General features: G+C 38.8%; 1 protein-coding gene across 3 annotated transcripts in view; it reads left to right on the forward strand.

Annotated features, from left to right (window-relative positions):
• The window catches only part of BNC2 (basonuclin zinc finger protein 2), a 409,221-nt gene that overhangs the window by 117,302 nt on the left and 267,528 nt on the right, over positions 1-24,391 (forward strand). For 2 of the 3 annotated variants that reach the window (XM_081067443.1, XM_081067444.1), the window contains exon 2: positions 14,870-15,070. The exons of the other annotated variant lie outside the window; for it this stretch is intronic. In XM_081067443.1, the coding sequence (XP_080923569.1) occupies positions 14,870-15,070 (201 nt within the window). The remainder of the gene's footprint in view (positions 1-14,869; positions 15,071-24,391) is intronic. 3 annotated transcript variants of the gene reach the window in all.

Consider the following 24,391-nt stretch of genomic DNA (forward strand, 5'->3'; position numbering starts at 1 on the left):
AAGTAGTTTGAGACACCCAGGTCTCAAAAAATGTTTGAGACTCTGCCACCAGCTAATTTTTTTTTTCAACTTTGCCTCAGTTTTGCAGTTTTCCTATTTGTATAGTAACGCAATAGGAGTAGATCAGTTTTCTAAACTTTTGTGGTACCATCTTACAATTCTGCATGGGTGTCTCAGGCTATGGAGGCAAAAGGGCCCAGGCTTTGTGCTTCTTGTCCTGTAAGTTCAGTATGAATTTCTTTTTAAAAAAGGTCTCCACTGGTTAAAAACAAATACATTTAAGAACCACCATTGCTGAAATAGTTGTCGCAAAGCCCATGTCTGTAATTGTAGCAGAGGCCTTGATATAGTGGCAGGTAATGGGTTTACTCACTGTTTATGTCTCTATTACTAACCCATAGGGCTTAGGAAAATGCATAAGGGAACATAATGCTTTTCAGTGTTCTTTTTTGTCAGAGGTAGACATAATAGAAAACATTTTTGGTACTTGACATTTTATTTAAATATGACTTTTCACTTATGTGTGAATGAATTCTCCATCTATGTATGCCAGGTTAACGAGGAGTGACTTATGGCTGGGGGCTACAGACTGAGATGCCTGCAGTGGCCAGGCAGGTCATGGGCTGGAGGAAGAAAACAGATGGAGGAGTGGGGAAGCGTGTGCCCATCTGAGAGTGCACGCTAACAGCAGCAGCTTCTGTTCCACTGCCACGGAGTATTGTCATGAAGGCCCACAGATTTCTATTGCCATATCTTTGTTCTCTGACACTCCATCCTTCGCCTGTCCCCACGCGGTCCCCAGCAACTGGAAATCAGTTTAATTTAGAATTTCTTTCTTTCTTTCTTTTTTTCTTTTTTTGCATGTTGACCGTGAGTTAAGCAGACATGCACACTCATACACACTCACTTATGGAATCAAGCAAAACACAGTTGGCCTGAGGACCAAACTTGGCCTAGGGACTTCTAGTTTGCAGTCTCCCTTTATATACATACACGTATACACATGCAGCCACTGACATTTATTGAGTGCTTCTGTGCTAGGCACTCAGCTGAGCCTTTTCTGCTAATCAAAATCTTCACAACAGTTTGGTGAACTAGTATTATTTCCTTTTTAGAGATAAGGAATTTGGGCCCTGGCAAGGCTAAGTAACTTGCTGAGGTCACATAACTAGGAAACGTTGCCCCAGGTATTCAAACCGGAATAATCGACTGCAGAACTGCGGTGCTGAACCACTGGGCAGAACTGCCCCCTACATGCTGCTACAAAACAAATAACTGAACCCAAAGTGTGGGTTGAAGTTTTTGTCTAATATTAGCTCGTTTTTGTACTGTGATACCGTGTGTGCATATGTGTGCTTGATGTGATAAAACCCTGGAATACTATCTCCTTTCCCACTTGAGAAGATTTTTCTGATAAAGCGTAGTAAGGCCGATGTGAAACTTTCACAGGGAGTTTCTACTTCCCTTTGTCACAAACTAGACATCCTGAGCTGTGGGGCCAACACTGTATTGTCTCTGTTTAAGGGCAAATGTTCCCTCTCTTCTCGTTGCCATATTTAAACCCCACCCATGGAAATGCTCCAAGTCCTGAGTGATGATCGCTTCCTCTGGGCGAGGGTATGAAGAAGAAAAGTAAATCTAGCAGGAGGAGTAAATCCCAAAAGACAGAGATAAGTACTTGAGGTCAGAGACTGCGTCTTTTATAGTTTGTCTACATACCAAACTCATTAATATGAATAATTATCTGAGCTGTAGTTGTAGTAGCAAAAGGAATAAGAAACTAGTCTTGCCTTACGTTTTTTTTTTTTTCATCAACTCTCATTATTTCTAGGGTGCGGGGAGATCTCGTGGAGAAAGTGATGTGAAATTATGTCTCTCCCATGTTTCTCCTTTATTTCCACTTCTTTTTCCTACCCACATAAAATGTTTTTCAACCTTAAAAGCTCCAGCCGATTGGGCTAAAACTGGAAGACTCTAGGAAGAAAAACAAAAACAGTGTGCAAAAATCTATATATTTATCCGTTTAGGTTTTTTTCCCCCCTGGGAGATTTTGGAACACCATTAGACAACCTCTTTATGGTTTATTCACTTGGTGTGGAATGGGAGAGTAAAAAAAGAGCCAGCCCCTCTGGCAGTATTCTTCTCAACACTCTATACCCATCATGTGAATGGAAAGAACCCAAAACCTGCATTTTCAGAACTGTATCTCAGCGCCTGGCTCCTGGAGAAAACCAGTGTGGTTCAGATGTGGGATGGGAAGAGTGGTTTGCATTGGCATTGGCCTTGCGGGTGCTTTGGGCTGGAGCACAGTCAGCTGTGGGTTACAGATGCTTGCTCTCCACTATTAATGTGGCCAACATGTGAAACCATGGCACCCACAATACTACACAAAGGTCCACGCCTCTGATAGTTTGGGAAATAACTCCCAGCTGAAGAAATTCCTCCTTGAAGGGCTGGAATACATTCTTGAACAGAAGGGGTTTTTTGTTGTTGTTGTTGTTGTTTTGGTTGTTGTATGTTTTGTTTTTTGTTATTTTTTTGTTATTTTTTTTTAGCGGGGTGGAGCCTGGAAAGAAATGCTTGATGATGTTGGTCTGGGCCCCAGAGACTGATCGTAGGGTGTCTACGGTCTTGGGAACTTTAACTGAAAAATGGAAAGAGAAAAACAAAATGCTCGGTTCCATGCTGTGCATGTTGCAGAAAGCTTGTACCCTCAAGCCATTGTGTACTTTATTTGGAGATGTCAGGTACCCACCATTGGTTGTCATCTGCTCTGATTCAGGGTGTGTTCAAAATATTTTCCACCAATTTTTATTTCCCTGAGCTGTCTCCAGGGTTGATAGGACTAGAAAAATCTAGACAGAAGAGAGAGGAAATGAGTATGGGGTTGGGTGGCGCTTTCTTTGTGAATTCAGTAACCAAGATTCTTCAGGACACAGCAGCTTTTGTCCGTTCTCATCCCTAAGGCCTGTGCTTCCTTCTAACAGTACACTTGAGAGAGCTGGGACATTTCCCTCCCCCATTCAGTTTGTGCTTTAGTTTTCTCATTCAGGTACAATTTCCAGTGAAATAGTAGCTTGTAAGTATTCAGAAGTTAGTTTATTGACTCTTATTGCACTTCTGAGCACCTAATAAATAATTTAGTAGTCTGATGGATATGTGGCTACCTAACTATGGGGCATGAAATATGTACTGTTTTTCTAATACACTGTAGGGAGACCTGTTTATAAAGTATTTAGTATTGGTTTTATAATGCACCGTTGACAACAAGAGACCACGAAGCTCAAAGATCAATCTCATTTTGGCCCCCAGTATTAATGCTGCTTTATAAAGCTCTATGACAGGTCACTTAGACGGTGGTCCTTACAGAGAGGACTCAGGAAGGCAGGCTGTAGTGGCTGCCAGCGCAGTGGATGGATGTCTTTGTCCAAGTCCCTGAGGTGACTGTTTGGCGGTTGCTGAGATTGGCCAGGTGATACAACTCATCATTTCCCTGTTCTCCAGAGGATTCCGGATGGAGAGTGCCCAGTTCGGCTAATGCAGCCCTCACTAATTGTACATGGAGTTGGGGGGACTTTGGACCACAATTGCAGTTCTGGAGACACAAATCAGGAAGTAAGGAGTGGAACTTAGCTCTCCTAAGCTTCCTCTCACGTTTGTTAATGAAGTGACATTCTTTCACATCTCCTACTCCTTTCAAATTCCGTATGTGACATAGCATACAATTTTTTGATTTTTGTTTGGGGAATTTCATTAGCCAGGAATAAATGTATAGACATTGAAAAAAAAACACTACGTAGTTAGCACTTGGAATTGGGGGACATCTAAATAATTTCATCCTAAAATCATTCTCTATTCTAGTTTGTTTATAAGAACTATATTCCATAGGAATGCCTTATAAAGGCAATGATTTACAAGGTACTATTGCCTCTTAGGGTGTATGTTTTGGAGCAAGGCTTTTTTCAATTTTGCATTAAGGACTTCTTGCCGTTCTAAGTATTCCACTTCCCAAAGTGGGAAATCTGAGCTACACTTTCTTGAACACAGTTTGCTTGCTTGTAATTTCTCCCGGCTTTTTAAGAACCAAGGCTGAGTTCTTTCTGATGTTTGTGACGTCTTACTCATTTCTCATTATTCAGAGTTTCATTTTACTCTCTCTAATTGGACCAAACCCGTTCTACTCTTTAATAGTGCTTGATTTCATCCCTTGTTTCTCTGAGCAGGCGACCTCCTCTTTTCTGAGATGATCAATTCTTTGGTGCAGTTATTTATTGAACGTTTACTATGTGTTTAGCACTCGCTTAGGCCCGGGATTGCCAAAGGTGGATAAAACTCTGTTCCTTTCAACAGGTGTACACTTCAGTGGTGGAAATGGGTAGTAAATTGGCTTTCTGACATGACACTCTCAATATTTATATTTTTTAACCACAGAATGTTTTTTTAAGTCTCTTACCTTTGGTTTTTAAGAAAAGTTTTTTTCTTCTCCCTTCAGGGGCACCCCTTTCCTGCGTGTTCTTGATCCCATTCTCTTCTAGGACCCTTTTGTATCATTTTCCCTCTGGCTTAGATTTTCAATATCCTTTTTTCTGCTGGCTTCATTCCCTTTGCCTATGGATAGATTCATTCTTTCCCCTATAGTGAGAAGCAAACCCATCAACATGATAACACCACTTCTCGTAGGCGCTAGTAACTTTTCAGACCAGCCTTTTCTTACTTCAGTTTCTTGCTTTGCAACATTTCTCTAAAGAATGTTTTATCTTTTCTGCCTTCATGTCTTTATAATTTTCTTACTTAACTCCTGTAGAATCTGGATTCTATAACTTCTGTAGCTATCAGTCCACTAAGACATTTCTCTTGGGACACAAAAAATATCATTATAAAATATTGCAGCCAGAAATATATACGTGGAATGGCATAATGAACACCCATTTACCCAAACTTAAGAACTAATTGTGTACATCTAAAGCCCAGGGTTACCACCCTTATAATTATTCTGCGGTTACTGCTGTCCCCTCTATCCGGTATACAACCCCACTCAGGCACTATTCTGATTTGGGTATTCATCATTCCCCTGCATTCTGTTTTGCTCTTACTGTATTTACTACTACATGTGGTTTTACTATACTTTAAATATAGCATTGTTTTTTAGAACATTTAAAACTCTGAACATCCAACGTCTGTAAACTCTGACTTCTCTTGTTCAGAACATTTGACAATTATGATGCTCCTGGTAATATGTTCCTTCTGTCTTCTCCCCTGGTAACCGTGGGTATCCCCCAAGATGCTAACCTTGGCCACCTTCTTTTATCTCTTGTATCACTTCTCTGTAGATGGCTGCCAGATCTGATCATTCCGGTGGCAGTCTGCTTCACTGGCATGATCTGCTGTTTCCCCAAACTGAGCTCACTCTGTAGTCCCACAAACTAGCTCCACCCCCATTTGTATTGACGGTGCTACTGCTTTTCCATGCTCAGAATATCAGAGCTTTAGTGTCATCTTTGACTCTTCTTATTTGTTACTCATCTTATCATTCTTGTCCCTTGGATTTTATCTCCAGATTGCATCTTGCTCTTTTTCTTCCAGCTTTATTGCCTATAGCCATTTTACCCAGCTTATTCTAGTAATAACTTCCTAACTGGTGTCTTTGCTTCTGTCTTTTCACCCTTCAGTCTGTCTGTCATGCTGTTGCCAGATAAATCTTCTCAGAGCAATGATCATTCCATGCTGCTGGTGAGAACCTTTCAGCAGTTCGGACTATTGGTGGATAACAAGATAAATAGCAACTTTTATAGTGGAATATAGCACTGTTCCTGTTACCCTACTTCCGACTGACCCATCCGTCCCTTTCGTTCACCATTGTTCTACACAGATCCTACCTTATGTTCTAGTCAAATTGGATCACTTCTTTAGAGGTATTATCTAGTTCTTCAGTTCCAGTGCAAGTGCTGCCTCTGCTTAGAGACTTTCTCTTAGTTACCATACTGGTTGGAAGGAATCTCCTTTTCTAAGTCGTACAAGATTCTGCTGCTACTTCTCTTATCACATTGTGCTTTATTAAGTTTGTTTTTGTACATGGCTTATCTCCTGTACTAGATTGCGAACTTCTTGTGAGCAGGAACTATTTTCTTAAATTCCCTGTGTTTGTACCGGGCAAGTAGGGCTTTGATCACTATTCTCTGACAGTGGCTAAAAAAAATGTTTAATTGAAAATGTCTTTCCTTATAATAAATGAAAGAAAAGGGAGCTAGAGACTGACCTAGTCAGGACAAAAGTGGATCCCTTATCAATTAGCAAATTATCCAGTTGTTCCCACTTTGTTACTTCCATTCTCTCCAGGCTTTGTTTATTTAATAGTTGGCTTCTGTCAGCCTAGAGATTGAACTCGTAAAAAGTGTTTGGGTGGTCAGAGGAGTATCTTATATTTGCAATTGCTTTTTTTCTTCTTAATCTGTCTTGATATGCTCAGTGCCTCTAAGTCATACTGTCTATCGAGTAATTTCCTTCCCAGTCTCTCAAAAGGCACGCTTGGTGCCTAGCCCAAATTACTCACCCCCAAATAGCCATAATTATAAATCAGAGAACAGGCTCAATCAGGGTGGTTGGTGAGCACGTTTCAGGGTCCTGTGTTGTAGAGTTGATACTTCTCAGGTTGAGGTATGTTGTTCTTTTCCATTTAAGCCACTTGCATACACTCACGCTCTTGTGCTGCCTAGTTAAGGTATCACTCACCTAATTATTTTCCCCACCCTTTTACTATCTTTCACATTCATCCTCATTCTGTGAAACGCAGATATTTACTTGATTTCTACTACGTCTTACCTTTGAAGAAATTGTTGCCAGCAGTACGTTTAGTGACAGTTATTTGAATGATTTTTGACGGTGATAAAGTATCTGCTATCTTCTGTCCCTTTCCTCTTCTCTCCCACCCCCATTCGTTTACCTTTTCTTCCTTAAACATAGTTCTAATTTACTGTTATCACTGCGTTTAGTAATCATGCCATTTAGCAGTAGCAGTCGTAGCTTTGTGAGCTGAAGTGTAACATGCATACAGAAATGTGCACATAAATCGTAAGTGTATACAGCTTGATGAATTTTTACAAAGTGATCATACCCAGAACCTCTAAGATAATGGAGATACAGAACATTACCTGAAGCCCAGAAGCTTTCCTGTGCCCCTAGCAGCCACTACTCCCCACCAAAGGTCATCACCATTGAGACCTTCGCCAGCTGTTAATTTCTTCTGTTTTAACCTTCTATGAGTGAGTTTCTGGCACCTTCTGAGATTCTTAATTTTGAAAACAGTCTCCAAGTTTACGCAAATTTGCTTTGTTTCAACATTTTATTTAAATACGTATGTATATAAAAGAGCCTGTGATTTTTCCGAAGATTTTGAAACTTCAGTTATACTGGCATTTCACTTTTTAAATTTCTTATTTTAGGTTGTGACTTTCATATAAGGGGGTACCATCAATAAATAACCATCTGTGATAACTCTAAAAGCAGTGTTGGATTTCCCGGGTGTCTGTGAATCTCAATCTTTCTTCCTGACAGTGATTTAAACTATTATGACATTTTCACTGGGGCTGCAAACTTTTTGGTTTGCAGACTTTAGAAGGAAGTAAATAAAGAAATGAAGATTATCTCTACGATCCTTGCAGCGCTTCATGATCATACAAAAGCAATTCCCCATTTATGCTCCCAGCCTGTTTTTTAATACTCATTTAAGGAAGGAAACACATCACTGGCTCTTTTTCTCTGGAGGATTTTCTCATAACATAGTCACTTTCGGTTATGGTAGGAAGAAGCCATTGTCACTGTTCGTACCTGAGAGAAGATGAATAAAGTCACTTTTCTCTTTTTAAACCAAAACAAAGTAGGTCAAATGTTTGATCTTTTGGAGGCTTGAGATTCATGCTGACCTCAGATGCTTTTGCATCTGCAAAACTCTTGATCCTAAAGATTCCTCATTATATAAACTACTTTGTCCACCACACCCTACCCGAATCTTTTAATTTTTCAGTTTTCTTTTATTTTTCATAGTGTATCAAGGGACTATGGTATTTAGATAGATCCTTGATGTGTTTCTCTGAAACTGAGCCCCTGATTAGGCTGTCAGCAGATGCTGTGTCTCATTGATGGTTCCAGTTGGTCCAGAGACAAGTGTCAACCAGAGTGGTTTCTCCCTTTCACCATAAAAAGATGAAACTTTTAGGTAGCATTTGCTTCTGAGGTGTGTTCGTGCCACTGTTCAAAGTATTTTCAACCTGTGTTCTATTCAAACCTTGTGTTCCTCTCTTGGTCTGAGGTCATATAATGATGTTTTCAGTGCGCCAGCTTTCTCCCTCCATGTGCATGGTCAAATATATATATATATATATATATATATATATATATATATATATATAGCAGTTTATTTTTCTGTTATATTTTTTGTCATGTATTCTAAAATGGTATTCCCGTGAGTAAACACCTGAGCATTTAATACCCACAATGCTTTGGCAAAAAACAAACTAACCCCAAACTGAAGATATGCCTACATGTCTTAGTTTACAATTTGGGTCATGATCTTTTCCCTGAAATCTAGAGATTATTCTGGCTGAGGATTCTGTATGTTGAAATGACCCCAGCCCTGGCGGTCAGAATCATCTGGATAAGGTATAACTATGAAACAAAGTTAACATACAATTTTAACACAGACTCTCGTAGAGGGGAGAGGGGCCAGTGATGGAGACTGGCAGTCGGAGAAGACAACACGATTTTTTTCTTCCTTCTTTTGAATCTGTCAAGATCCTTAACTGCCTTTTGAGTTAGTTAATCCATGAGCTGTTAACCCAGATTTATATCCCACGTTTTCAGAGAATAAGCAATGGAATGGATGTCTCTTAAAGAGGAAGATTTATAGAAGAACAAGGTTTATATTCACTTCACAAGTGAGCACCAGGTTACATTCAGTAGTTGGCATGCATGCGTGCATCTTTTTAATCTGGATAAAAGTGGCTGCATTCGGGTTTGCCTAGATTATCTCATGAATTAAAACACGAATGAGAGTTGTAAACTAAGAAAAGTTTCCAAGTTTTCTTAAAATTTAAATACAAGGACACAACTAGTATAATCCAAAAGTTTTCTTCATGATCATCAGACCTTACTGTGTGGAACCCTTGACTGTTGAAGGAGGGGTGCTTCATCCCTTATTAGGGTGGTAGTGGAAGGATCAGGAGCCAGGGAGAGTGCCAGGATTTAGGTGTGAATGATAGGTGAATCCTAACTGAAAATGAGCACTGTAATGCGTAGCGATGTGTTCATATCGGAACTCTATTTTAAGAGCTGCTTTTTAATCTTCCCTCCTTCCTTTCTCCCAAAACATGCAGGCACAGTAGAGTTATATTTCATGTTTTTGAGTATTTTTTAGGGGGTGAACTTTTCACTGTCCTCCCATCAAATTACATATGTGACTCAAGGGAAAACAGGCAGCTTAGATTATGATATAATTATTCACAAGGGAAAAACTCAGTTGAAATTATTGTTAGTTTTACTTTTTCTTTATTCTCTTCTTTATAGTGAGTCAAAAAATTTCCCCCTCTTAACTTCACATAGAAAACAAAACTTTACACAATAAAGGAGGGATGGCAGGTTTCACCAGGGAAAAAGGTTGCTGTCAACGTTTTTTCCTCAGGAATATGGAAATTTGGACGGATTATCTGTTCAGAGGAGGTTTCCTTTATTAATTCTTTTTCCTTTATTCACTTAAGACATCTGTTAACATTTCACACAGCCCAACAGATGTTGCAAAGCAAGTCCCATACTTTGTTCTCAAGAAAAATGACATTTCCTCAATTGGTTCACCCCACCTCTGTGACTGGGCCTAGCCTGCTGCTTCTGCATAATTTGCATATATTAAGTTATGTACTTTAATGCCATATGAATTTGTAGCTTCAGCATTATTTTTATACAGTAAAGTCTAATTTGATTATAAACTAGTTTACATGTTGCTTTAGAGTTAAGAGCGGCCAAAACGTTTTTTAAAAATCTCCTTTGAGAATGCAACCTAATTCCACATGTAGGATTGGAGAGCCAATTATTAAATTTTCTTTTTCCTATGAAATAAGTGAATTACAAAAGCTCGAGTTGTTTTGCCATTAGGAAGTGCTGATTGTCATGCGATGTGGAGCATCATTTTTATTATTTTGGCAAGAACAGGGACAGTTTTGTCTTGACAAGCCATTAGATGAATACCAGCGTGTGTCACATGAAAAACCACTGATCTTTAACCCAGCTCTGTACTTAACCAAGCCTTGAAAATGAATAGTGAATAAAAGAAGAGCAAAGGCCAGTTTACTGTCATTACAGATTACAGAATCTGTTAACAGCTGCTGAACTGAACCCAGGGAATTACAGATATTGTTCCGTGAACCAGCTGAAGTCCTAGAGATGCTTGTTAATCTGTGTATATAAATTATACATTTATTTTATATTTGCTTACGATTTACATTGTTGGAAACATAGCTAGAAAAAATGAAAATCCTTGTGTACTTTCTCAGTATACTAAATGCGTGCCTTTATCACCAAACCTTATATTTACATATAAACTATCTCAATGAGTTTTCTCTATCCCCCATTATGGAATTTGCTTTTAAAAAGCAACATGCTCTTAAAGAAATTAGTACTACGTATTAAGAAAAGAAAAAGTATGCAATATCTCTCACCCCCCCCCAAAAAAAATAAAACCCACAAACATACATACAAAACAAAATCCTTTGCTCATTTGTTTCTTCAGGTAATTATTGTGCTGATATTCGAACCAACATGTCCCCCTTTTTTTTAATGAAAGGGAAAACCTAAACCCACCTCAATACCCAAATATTGAAAAGATCAGTAACATTTTAAACAGTCGGTTGTGGGAATGATTGCTTATAGAGCTAACAAGAAAGAACACACTTTCTTACTCTGCTGGTGGAATTGCATTGTGTCTCCCTGAAGTCTTGTTATCCCACACTAACTGAAATGCAAATTCTTTGCAACTAATTGGATCTCATTGAGGGTACATGCACAGTGTGTAGTTATATGCAAAAAGGTTTTAAAAAATAAAATTCCTCTGTAATTACAACTTTTAATTATTACCCAAAACATTGGCATCTATTGAATAGGTTTAGAATATATGTGTGTGAGTGTGTGTGTGTGTGTGTGTGTGTATGTACATGTATTTATACATACACACACACATATATATAAATAAACTTTTTTTTTAACACATTACTCAAAAATACCAGCTATGAAATGCTCAGTAAGGGATCAGGTCAAAAGTTAGGGGGAAATGTTTATTTACAGCAATCTATAAATTGGATTTTATTCAAGTCCTGTGAAAATACATTTTAAATGATAAACATCATGAACAGTCACTTCCAAAAGCTGTTGTTTTTTCCTTCAGTTCTTCAGGCTATTTTAACACTGTAAACTGGATGTGACTTTCTTTGTGTAAGTGTACTTCTGCTATGTCTTGTGGTGAGGTGGAGGTACATTCCATATTGTCTTTAATAGCTGAGGTGCCATTCAGACCTAGTTGGTATGCTCCTTAATTTCCACGGTATGTCTCTCACTATCAGCAAAGGTAGGAAAGCCATCACATAGCCTTGGTATTTGCAGGTCTTTAGCATGAAATACATGGAATCAGGGCAATAAAAAAGCAGTTACTGGGTGAAGGGATGCTTTTGTCCACTTCCCACTTTTAAATAACTTTAATACAAAATGATTCCAAAGAGTTGTTCCATAATCTGTAGATGATTATGTAGCCAGTGGAAAAACTCATAAGTGATTTTTGAGCCTCATAGTTACATTTTTTTAAGTCTTTGGGTTAATTGTTGTCTCTTACTGTAATAAAGCTTGTCCAGTTTGTAGTCTTACAAACTAGTTCAATTTCATTTCATCAAATCCAGTTAGTAGGTGCAGTATCGTGTGATACAGATTTGTTGTGGAAAACTATTTGACCCTCAAAGATATCCCGGTGCTTTTGTGGCTTGTGCCTTGGCAGTAATGTGCAGGGACTAGTTACACTGCAGACTTGTTTTACCTAGAGCCACCTCAGACTTTGATATCTGAAACAGCTCAGTTTGCCTACGCTGGGTAGCATTTTGTCAGAGGACTGCTGGCCGAGCAGACCAGATTTGGATGTATTAGCTAGTCAGCCTAATAACCCTGTACAGACTGTATTGATTTTCTAGGAGAGAGTTTATGAACTAAATAAACTTGGGGTTGGTGTCTTAATAAACTGCTTCTCTCAGTCTGTCACATTTGGTTACGGAGCTGTGCAGTTTAGGGGGAAAAAAGGCTAATTCTGTTACAGATTGTTCACAGCAGGGTCTCCAAATTAGCCCTTTGTTTTGTAATGCCACCTTGCTTGGGCTCGCTTTGAGCACATTTCTCAGTTTTGCCCTAATGAGTTGCAACACTGATAATGTGGCTGATGATCTTTCATTGATTTCACTATCACTTGCTTGTCTGGTAATTGATCCGTTGCTGAGCCTCTAGTTAATTATATCGGCTTTGACATGGCCCGGTCCACGGGGAATTTCAAGTCTTGCAGAATAACAGTTTTAATAAAAGAGTCTATTACTGCAGGTGCTTGCTGCTGCATGCCAGTTGATTTTTGTATTTGTGTGTGTGTGTGTGTGTGTGTGTGTGTGAGAGAGAGAGAGAGAGAGAGAGAGAGAGAGAGAGAGAGAGAGAGAGAGAGAGAGAGAGAGGTGTGATTGGGGGTAGGATACCAGGGAATGAAGATTACTGCAGGACTGAAAGAAAGAAGGGGTGGGGGCTGGAAGAAGAGGAAGAGGGAGTGAAGGAAAGAGGAAGGAAGGAGGGGGGAGCGAGAGAGCAAGAGGCAGGCGAGAGAGAACATGCAGGCAAAGCGATACAACAGAGCTTGAGAGGAGCGAGGAGGAAGCTTGCTATTGACAGTGTCCTTAAGCCTCGCACAAATAACAGCCATTAGTGGGAAGGTCAGGAGCTGAGCAGGCAGCTTGACTGAGGCACTGAGTGCCACTTCAGAAATCAAGAGGCTAGCAAATTTTAGAGGGAGTTTAAGTGGGTAATAGCTAGCTGTAAAGGTACAGTCACTGTTGACAATTGACTCGTAGGGGCTTTTCCTGCCCTCCCCCCTCAAGAATATTTTTATTGACCACAGGTGGACTTAATATAGTTTAAGGCAACAATTCTTTGGGTTCTTGTTTGCTTCTTCTCAGATATTGAATTTGCTGCTTTTGAGACTTTTTTGTGCTTAATGGTGGTGAACCGGAGGGAAGTTTAACAGAAAAGCTTTCAGGAGATGTAGGTTCTAGAGGGGAAGGCACATTTGTGTCAACATAGTGTACGTTTTCTCATCTTTTCTCATTGTCCACTAATGACACAGAGCTGCCATTGAAGCTCTTTTCTGTGTCTTTTGTTGTTTCAGAGAGTAAGGTTTATTGTTATTCTTCAGTTAAGAAGGAGCACGGAGAGTGGTACATTTGTCCTCGATATTTGTAGGTGGTTGAAGATTAATGTTCCTTACACTTTAAGTTTAGGAAGGATGGCTTTTTCCTGCTGACTACTTTTATGAGATGACATGAATTTAGCTTTCCATTTTGAAGTTACTGTTTATGTACAGTGCATTTTGTTCAGTTCTGCTTTTCCATAAACAAGGGAGATAAATACTATCTAATAAAGAGATATTTTCTTTTAAAAACAGGTTTAATTAAAAATATGACATGCTATTGAGGTTACGTTATTTCATCAGGCAGGAAAACGTTATAGAATCTTCGAGAGATCTTGAGTTTAAAAAATGGAGTTTTTATATTCATTACATTTTGCCCGAAATGGGACAGGCTTTTTTTTTTCTTCATCTCTTTCTGTTGTATGATTTGAAAGGATATTGTAGATGCTTCATCCAGAACTTTAACATGGGAGTTTTTTCCTACTTTTGAGCTTTAAGAAAAGGTACCCTTTTTTCTTTGCCATTCAGTTTCTTATTACTTAACATCCAGTTGAGTAATTAATGGCCTGAGGAATTAGATATTATATTGTACGTATGTATGTTTGTATGTATGTATTTTGCAGATGTTTACTGTGTATCTTCTATGTTAAAAAAATTTGCTAGGTTTATTTATTTACTTTTTAGAGTGTAAGGTCACGTCCATATATTTTTTTCTCTAGGGAGTTTTCATGTGGTTATGAATAGTCCAGCACATACTATATGACTTTTAGGAGTTAACATTTAGACAACTGAGCCAACTTTACATTCTCTTACAGCTAAATATTTTTCTTTCTTCCGGTGTAACTAGAAAAAAAATGTTTAAGCATAGCAATTTACAAATATTAAAGCAAAGACTGATGTCCGATATTGCATGTTACACCTGAAAACATTGTTTTGGGAAAAATTCCCTGGGAAGGGCCCCAGCTTCTCCACGCCCCATGTGCCGTCCGTGTTCGTGGGGCTGCTTGGAATGTGCAGAAGTGTGTATCTGTCTGTGTGTCTGAAGAAGGGTTAGCGTAGGGTGTCATTTGGTGCCTGACAGTGGACCAGTGCAGTTGACTCTTAGCTCTGCTATCCAATGACATGCAGTGGCTGAGAGTTTGAAGCTGATGGTTGGGTCTCCAGTGCTGCCTGCACACCTGACAGGCAGCTGTTAAACTGAGCAAAGGCAAGCTCTGGGAGTCACAATCTATGCATAAATGATAGGGGTATCTGTGCAGAAGGTGCGAAAGAAGCTCTGACCCCCTCCCTCCCCTCAATCCCCCCCTTCCCAAATGAAATGCACAGTTCAGCCAGCTTCTTAACTACACTACACTCCTGCTACTACTGGCTGCCAAGAGGCTCAAAAAATCCACCTTCACTTTTCAGTCAGAAGAGGCAGAAGTGGATGTGAGAGAAAGAGAGACACAGAGAGACAGAGAGCCAAAGAGGGCAAGAGACTTGGCTTTAAGAGACTCCTGTACTGACAACTCCATGCAGTTCGGAACCAGAACGACTGCGGCCGAACCAGGGTTCATGGGGACATGGCAAAACGCTGATACTAACCTTTTATTCAGAATGTCCCAACAGGTAAGTTACTTTCATTTTTTTTTTTTTTTAAAAAGAAACCTCGAATTGTTATGTGCACTTTTTGCTTCTGCTATTTTTCTTTCTAAACAATTTTAAAAAAAAAAATTTGATCACTTCGTACTTGGGCTCTGTTTTGTCCTAACTGTGTTAGTGGAATGTGCAGGGTTACTTCATGGTTTCCCTAAGGGCTCCTTAAAAGAAAAAGGGGAAAGGGGACTGAAGTCAAAGAAAGGCGTTTGTGGTCAAGTTTCCCAGTGCAGCCTGGCTCCTGAGAAGATTTCCTGTATTTCTTTGTCTTCTGTTAAAAATTAAACACCCAACAGACGCCAGCACCCCACGAATGTATCTTTCGCTGTATTCATCACTTCCTCCAAGTGTCTGCTCTCTCCGAGGAGGTTCTCCAAACAGTCATAAAGCGTAGGGGCCCCTCCGAAGAGCCCGACTGACTCGCTGGGGTGGGAAGCGGCCCGGCCTCCGAGCTGAGGACTGGGCTGTGCAGGAAGCTCTGCCAGCGCCGAGGGTCTCCGGAGCGGCGTGCGTGGCGGGCTGAGCCGGGGTCCCAGCTCCTCCGCCCGCGGCCCTCCCGCCGCCGCCGCGCTCGCCCGCTCGCTCGCCCCTGCGCTCCCCGCCAGCGAGAGCTCCGGCTCCGCCCGCCCGCCTGCCCGTCCGCCCGCCGCGGCCGGCCGGCGCACTCACTCTCGGGCGCAGCCTCGGCGTCCTCCCCGGAGCCGCTCCTCGGTCCGGGCCGCGCTGGCGGCGGCTGGGCGTGTGCTGACTCTGCGGGGAAAGCTGAAGGGCTAGTGCGAGGCCCCCCGGCCTCTGACAATTAATCACGGGAGCCGGCGGCTCGTTCCGTGCGCTCGGTGATACGCACCCTGCGCGCCCGGCTCCTCTTGCACAATTGCTGGCTCTGCGGCTCCAAGGGGGAGCGAGGGTGAGAGGAAGCGAAGGGAAACAACCCAGAAACTTTCATCTTGGACTGGGCTCAAGCGAGGGAGGGAAGTTCCCTGGTGCCTCCCTCCTAGACGCGTCTTGCTTTTCAAAAGCCTACACCAAATCCACACAAAGCAAGAGTTAGGATGATATTATCATCCACACAGCACGAAAGTATTACTGACAAATACTTGGATTTTAAGCAGATGGCGGTTAAGAAATTGAGGTGGTTCCACTCGTAAAAAAAAAAAAAAATACTGCAATTACTTTCTTAAACACAAACAAGTTATTTTGATTGTAATAGTTCATGAGAATTAAATACTTAATTGACTTAATTTAGTTTTTTTTTAAAGTATTGATAATGAAGGAAAGAAAACAATTTGCTAGACTGTAAGCTACAACCAAAACTTTAGAAATACATCTGCAGAAAATTGTGCACAGAGCCAGGCTTTTGTAGCGTTTAGCTGGCAAACTGTTTTATCACACAATTCTAGATAGGATAAATGCATTTGAATAAGGTGTATTTTGACATATCCTGTAGAGGGACCCTGATTACTGCTGATACAGTAAGCTGGGGTTTAAATGCAATCAACATAAACCCAATAAGCAACTCTTTATGTGCAATTTCCCATTCTTAAAAGTTAAGTTCCTTTCCTCCCAGAGATATTCCTGGTCATTGCAGTGCTGTGAGAGGGGTGTTATTGAGGCATCTCGGTACCTGGGTGGCTCTCTTCCTGGTTGGAACATGAAGTGTGTTTTCACTGACCTTAGGACTAAATAACTTGTTTCACACTTTAAAAATTAGATGTCACCTTTAGGGTTTTCTGTATTAGTGGAGGTTAGGGGTGTGTGTGCGTGTGTGTGTGTGTGTGTGTGTGTTGGAAGAGAAGATTGGTTTAGGTCTCCCTCTAGCTAGAAAAGAGTTAATAAAACCAGATAGAGATAATGATCAATTGATAAATGGCTATTGAACCACATAGATGGTGTTAGATTGCTTCTTTGGCACTAGCCCATTTCCAAGTAGATTTGAATCTAAGGAGACATTAAGTTGTGGAAAACATTTTAGTTAAAAAACAACAAAAAAAGTAAATTATATAAATGATGGATCATAATTAGGAAAATAATATGAAATCGCAGAGAGAGAAACTTGTACAACTAAGCTATTATGATGTCTTTGATCCAGCTGTTTGACTCTGTGGTATATAAAGATCTATGTTGTGTATACCTGTGTGCATGTGTCACAGTGAACATCTGTGACTGTATGCACATAGTAGAAATATAGGGAAGTAATGTATGCATAATAGATGCTATATAAAACTATAATATTAATTATCCTGTTTACTAAACAGTAGCACACTAACGGGAGAAAAATCACAATTTAAAAAAAGTGTTGTGATTTAACTATATTTTATGTTTTCTTTATTTTTTGGTTTTCATGTAGTTAGAGACTTCCTTCCCCCTCTTTTTCTGTCATGGTTACTAAATGTTTCCCTCCTGTGCATTTTGGGAAAGCATGTAAAAGAGAGTATGAGTTTACATGTTTTTATTTTTATTTTTTCTCCTTCAGGATGACATTTTAGTTTGCATAAATATTGTGTAGACTTAAATGCAATGTGTAAACTTAAATTCAAACTATGTGAAATCAAAAAAATATATGTGCTGTGATGTTTAATATGTTTATTTTCCTTACCTATGTAGTTTATCAGCAATGCTGATTCAGAGAGAGAGAGAGAGAGAGAGAGAGTGTGTGTGTGTGTGTGTACGCGCGTGCGTGTGCAAGGAAGACACGTTTCTTGAAATATCTCTTGAAGCCCACAGTGTGAAGGAATACTAGCTAGTGTCAATATATACATTAAGCAACCATTTTTTGTCTTACTACAGGAAAAAGTTTGTCCAGTTTAATCAAATATGCAGAATTCTGTAGATCTCATTGCTATGGCATTAAAGAGGTTTTTCTATTATGATTATTTTAGTGTCTAAGAAAAAATGATTTAGCTCATGAAATGAATAAATTTATTTTTTATTTCAAAGTTTTCTGTGATAATATAAAGCTATGAGATTTACCTGATCATTTCATTAAATGTTAGAGAAGACTGACTAGTAGGTTTCATACTGAGTTATAGAGAACTCACCACCACTATTATTTAACTACAGCAAAACTTGCAGTAGGAAATAGCTCATGAATACTGAAATTGAATAATCTAGGTTTGTGTTTTCTATAGGTAAATTAGGAAGGAGGCATATAAAAATCTTTGCCTTTTGTATGAGCGAAGTTGGAGCTGCTTATACGTAAATCTTTCAGTCTGACTAATAGTTAACAAAAAGATAACCAACCACAGTATGAAGCCAGTTTAGATTTGGTGTGGAATTAAGTATGTTCTAAACTTCGAGATATGACAGTTTGCATTTTTCTTTCTCTCTACATTTTTCTCCTATATTCAATTTTTTCAAAAGAGAATTTTTTTTCCATACAGACAAATATTTGATAACCTTAAAGGGCATGACTCCTGACTTTTGTAAAGGGAGTTTTTCTTTTGGATACTTTGATTAGTGACAGGTCGAGAATGACCAGAAACCCTTTACTCATCTTCTCTGTTAATCTCCAGAAGTCCAGAACGATATTTTGCCCATATAACCTCATGAAGTATTGTTAAAAGCAGAAAATAAAGCTTGCTTTTGACATTTAAAAGAACAAAAAACAGGTTGTTTTGTTTTTTTTAAAAAAAAAGATGATTTTTCTGTTTTTGTAAATGTTTTGTATATTTGAGAGACTATCAAATAAAATTATTTGTAGGAACCTCAAGGGATGCAGTAGTCTAATATATTTTGAAGTATTTTCAGAAATGAAACCGTAGCAGGTAAATGGCTATAGCCCACATTTTAAACATTTACATTACTAGAGGCATTTTCCTTTTATTGTTGGTGAGGTATATTTAACCTTTTAAAATAAAATGTAGATCCCTTAATAAGGTCTCTTTTCAGACATGAGTGAAATACTGAGTTAGAATTATAAATGACTCTGTGCATCATTATGTAGTAATTTAGGATTCACCCAATGATGTAACACAATTAACAACATAATTTCATTGTGAAACTGTGTCTTATTAAAGAACAACTGTCTGACATTCTCTTACAGTTGCTTTATTTAACTTCATGCAAATATTATTAGTAGTGACATTTTTCTATTGTGCATTAGATTCTCTCATTAGCATGATGTGTTAGTTATCACCAGAGAAATAATTTCCTAGATAGGTGAGGGGCAAACCAAGAAAGCTAAAAAATTAAATCAACGATTTACATTAATACCAGAGCATCTGCTCACCAGAGATATGACAGGGTAAAGCAAACTTTCTTACTAATATAAAATCTAGCATGTTTCAGAGAAATGATAAATACAATATATTGCAAGAAATATATAATAACATTGCTGGAATCCATTTAAAAGCATGTTCGGTATGAATTTTTCTCCCAGTAGTCTCTTAGTTCTTTCTATTCATATAGGCAAACACAGTTTCATTTTGTTGAATCTGTACTTTAAAGTGGGAATGGTGGTTTTGTCTGACTTTTTACCCCTCTCCCCCAAATAATTTAAATGTTTATTCACTAACAACTTAAAAGGCACATATACTGTTTTTCTTACAAGTTAGATGCCTAATTGTGTATCGTGGTTTGATTCTTTTTTTATGGTGTGTACAATATATTTTTATTATAAACTCGAGCCCACTCATATAGACATCCCTTTTAACATAGGATGTATATTCTTATTTAATCAGAGCCCTGAGTAAAGCAGTTGATAGTTAATGGTCTTTGAAAATGACTTTCACTGCCAGCATCATCCCCTAGGTTTCTGCACTTTTCCCTCCTCCTTTTTTCCTCCTCTTCTTACAGTTGGTGTGTTTTACTAAAGTCTTACTAAAAAATGGATTAAATTAACCAAACTTATGGTCCAGATGCTAAAAAAATATTTATATTCTATTAGGAGGCATGTAATTTCAGCCTGTTGAATTACTAGGCTGCTACCTCCTATTTAGTTCCCCTCTTTAATTTGAGTGATAATAGGCTTTATTTTGAAGATTTAACTATAGACATACATTCAAATGAAGTTCTTAACATACATTCGATAATCTAACACGGAAATAGGAATATCTGGGTAATTGTTAAAATACAAATTGCAGCATAGAGAGACAGGTGCTTGTGGAAGTCTGTATAGTATAGGAAGTCTGTATAGTACTCAACAGATACTGTCTAATTTGTTAGGCATTTGGAAAAGTAGCAATGGAAAAGTAGTAGGTAATATACGTGGTTATTTATGTACATATTCATGCAAGTAAAGCATACACAAACATATTCTGAGATGTGTATGAGATCTGTATTAAAAACCTGGGCACAAATTTCAAGTTTATTTTCAATATGATATGTTAAGTGAATTTCAACATGGTAGGTGATCATTTCGAAATTGTTTTTCTCCTATTTCTGTCATCTGCAAACTGGTACTGTGTGTTTGTATAATTTGTAAAGCCTTTTGCTAAGGTGAGTCAAGTAACCACAGTTGAAAAATAAATCCCTAAAGGTACAGATATCTTATCTATAATTGTAGGTATTTTTTATAATTATATTTATGAGTGTATATTAACATGCACTGATAAATCCAGTTATTCATGCATGCTTTTATGGAAATCTGATTAATGTAGTGACAGGACAGATTTGGGCTACCACAGCAGCACATCCTCCCACTCCTGTGTCAGGGTGAAAAGCCACGGCAAATCCTCCCTAACTAATTAGATGCTGAGTAAGGCATCTCTGAGAAGTTGGGGCAAAAGTGAATGGGTCACAGCCAAAGCAGGATTGCAAGGACTCCAGTGATAGTGAAAGCATCTGAGTTTGCCAGGTCATTGTGACACACAGAGCTGATTCCAAAGGAACAGACCGTTACAGATAGTGAGCTGGCGTTATCCACTTCAGTGAAAAACAAAAATTCTAGTGCTTCTCCCTTCCCACCTTACATGCATTACACACACTCAGTTAAAGTTAAATTGAGCCTCCACCCTTATCAATCTGCAAAGTTTCTGAGAGAATTTTCCTTATAAACGTGAAAAGCTAATAACACTGTACAGCTGCAGAGGTGTTTTCTCAACTTGGGACTCTTGATTGGAATACATATGTATCAAAAGGAATGAGAGAAGAAACTGGAATTTGTTTTCAGTTTGTGTCCGTAATTTGAATCATAGTGTGCAAATGGATCTAGGAATTAACTCCTGTTTTTCCACAGAGTCTTGTCAGGGGACTTTGTGATAGTAGGGAGAAAAGAATGAATCATAAGATGACTTTTTCAGTGCGAGAAATTTTCTCTGAGACTCTCTGCTTGTTATTGTCCAAAGAACACGGAATATAATAGTTCCAAGATTTCCTTTCTTGTGAGGTTTGGAGCCTTATTTGTTATGTGCGTGGAATGAATTCTTCACCACGTGAAAACCCTCTTGTACCTTTCGTGGTATGTTTTTGCCACTACATAACCACCCTTCTCTAGGCCTTGGTCAGAAGACTGTGTGAGGATTGTAGAAAATGATTGATCTCACCCCTGTCTGCCAAAGCTGATGCCATTTTCATTTCCCGAAAAGCAGCTGGCTTCCACATTTTGTTTGGTGATCCTTGTCTACTGAAGGACCAGGGAAAGGAGGAGAAAGGGAGTTCAAAGACCCTTTCAAGGAACTCTGACATCTATTTTTAAGCTTGAGAGGAAAGGAAAAGAGTCATCCTTCAGGAATAACAGCCTTTAGTTTTTGACACACACGCAAAACATTGTGTAAGAGAAGGATTTTTTTTTCCTATAAGGTAAACTAGTAAACAGGTGAGAAAAATAAGATGAAGAAACATTCCGAACAACGGAAACTCTAAGGAGTTTTAATATGTGCGTATGCCATCCCCAAAATGATACCTGGGACTGTGACATCCAAGGCACGCACATCTCGCTGAGCATGACCTGCACTGCCTTCTCCTTCTGCAGGTTTGAAAGAAAGTTTAGAGAATAGGAAAAACATAAGTATTGATTCTTTTTCTTTAATTTGTCCCTTCCCTGGAGGAAGCCTGGCAAATTTCATAGAATACATTCAAACCCTAAGGTGAAAAATGTATGACGGGAGTTCATTTGGGTGAGGACTGTGCAGTGCCATTCCGTTCACACACTGTGTAGCCTTGCGTGCCACAAAGTCAGCCATTAGAAGAGGGGAGCGCTGTATCATTTCTTCATTCACAGAGCTCTCCTTAATGGAAATGCTTGTGGAAAAATAATGTGTTACTCAAACCAGCTAGCTTAGAAATCAAATTCTCAGCTTATTAATCATCATTCCAATTAACAAAAAAAAGAATTGATCCTTTAACAACAAAATAATGTCCTTTTGTTTTTCTTTAATTAAGCCCATCAGTTTTTAATTTCTCTCTGTTAAGAAAATGAAAATAATCTTGAACAGTAGGAAGTTACTCATTGAAACACTGACTCTCTTGAGCATATCTGACATCTTATTTACTCAGTATTTTTGGACTGCAGTGTTATTTTGCTACTGTCTCAGAGTTTGTGTGTTGCTGAGGGGGTATGATTTAAGTCTTATTTCTATTTGGTTGGCAGCAATTTACTTGATGACCTAAATCCGTGGTTAGCCTGTTCTTTCATCCTATTCCTGTTCCCATAGACCTAATTTCTTTCTCCCTTTATTCTCCTTTCACCTCATCTCTCTTTTCCTGAATTTCTCCTTACTTTCACTGGCTCTTTTTGCCCTAATAGAAAACGAATTGAAATGCACCTGAAACGTAGCTGTAATTGAATAAGGCAACTTTTTGCCAATACATCATTCCGGCAGAGGTATGGAAAAAAGGTGCCACCCTCAGATGTGGTCCACAGTGAGGACGTGCTGACAGGAGGACGGTCCCGAGTTTTGCTCTGTAAGGGTTCTTTAAGTGAGGGCGTGATAAAAACACAGAACCCAGGGGCCCACGCTTATCATTCAAAGGCGCTGAAAGGCAGCTCAGTGCGATCCTTCGCCTGTGTAAGAAAGAACTTAGCTGAAAAAGCGATTTTCCTTTTCTATTTCTCTTTTAAAAAAAAAAAAAAAGACGAAGGAATTCTTAATTCTTGGATTTATCATTTTGTACAGTTAAACTTCCTTCTACACAAGAGAGATCATTCCCTTTGAAGGAGGAAAACGTGTCAAGTTTTCTTGCTATAGGCTGAAGATAGGACTCTTGGAGACAAACTGCAGTTAAGAAAAGTTAACTGAAACATTTCAGAAAGGAATTGAAATGATGGCAGGGCTAATATTAATGGATGACATTATGAAATTTAAAACATGCAGTGTACATAACACAATGAAGATTCGCTACAGTTTTGTATTTAATGAGTTTTAACTCATTGTCTTACACGGCTGAGAGATTGTTCAAGATGACAAGATTAAAAATATCATTCTATATGGGAAAGACATAGCTTTCAGTATTGTACCTGCTGTGCTTTTGTGTGAATGTCATGACTTTTTCAACTTTATTAAGGTGTCTTTTAGTGGCTATTTGTTCTCTAGACAGTTCTTTAGGACCCATACTTGATCAGAGTGCCTGAATTGGGAGGAGAAGGGAGGCATTGAAAAGAAAAATTTCAGGATAATGAATATTTTACATGCCAAAAATAATTACTATCAGCTGCCTTAATTTAATAGAACTAATATTAAAATGAGAACCTCCATTAGCAGGGTTTTAATGAGGCTTTTTTTTTTCCATTACAATTTAAGCAAGAAACATTTCATTGATTTAAATCATTAGGATAGCTATTTGGGGCACCTAAAGAAAGGTAAAGAAAGCTGCCCACTGCTGTGCCCTCTGCCATGCCAGAGGGCAGTGGACATAAGTGAGAGGCCACTTGCAAGATATGGGAGAATAATTAATACACTGAGCTTATTCATGAAAGTGTCCCTTGAGTGAGAATACCTGCAAACATTCTCTTTGTTGATTTCATGTCAGAACCTACCTCAGGAGTAAGCTAGGTTATCTGTTGCTTTATCTAATACAACTTTTATTCTTTCTTTTTTAGGTATAAGTATTGTTAGTGTACCAGAAAGACCCCAAACCAAAGCCTGACTCTAGACTTTGTGGAAGACTTATTCTCTTGCTATGAAAAATAGTAAAAATCCTACATTGTCACGTGGTAGTGCACATATGTGAGGAGTGCAGACGTACAGACAGTGTATACCTGTTCATTGGTTAGTTGTGGGAATTAAGTGACTTATTTCTAGGTTTGTTGAGGATTTGTTAATGGCTGCCTCAAGTGCAGTGAGTGGATTGGCTAACCCTAAAAAGGAATTCCCCATTTTAGGAATCTCATTTTAATGATTCCTTATACTTTGCAGC

Source organism: Rhinolophus hipposideros, assembly GCF_964194185.1.
Source record: "Rhinolophus hipposideros genome assembly, chromosome: 11".
Lineage (NCBI taxonomy): Eukaryota > Metazoa > Chordata > Mammalia > Chiroptera > Rhinolophidae > Rhinolophus > Rhinolophus hipposideros.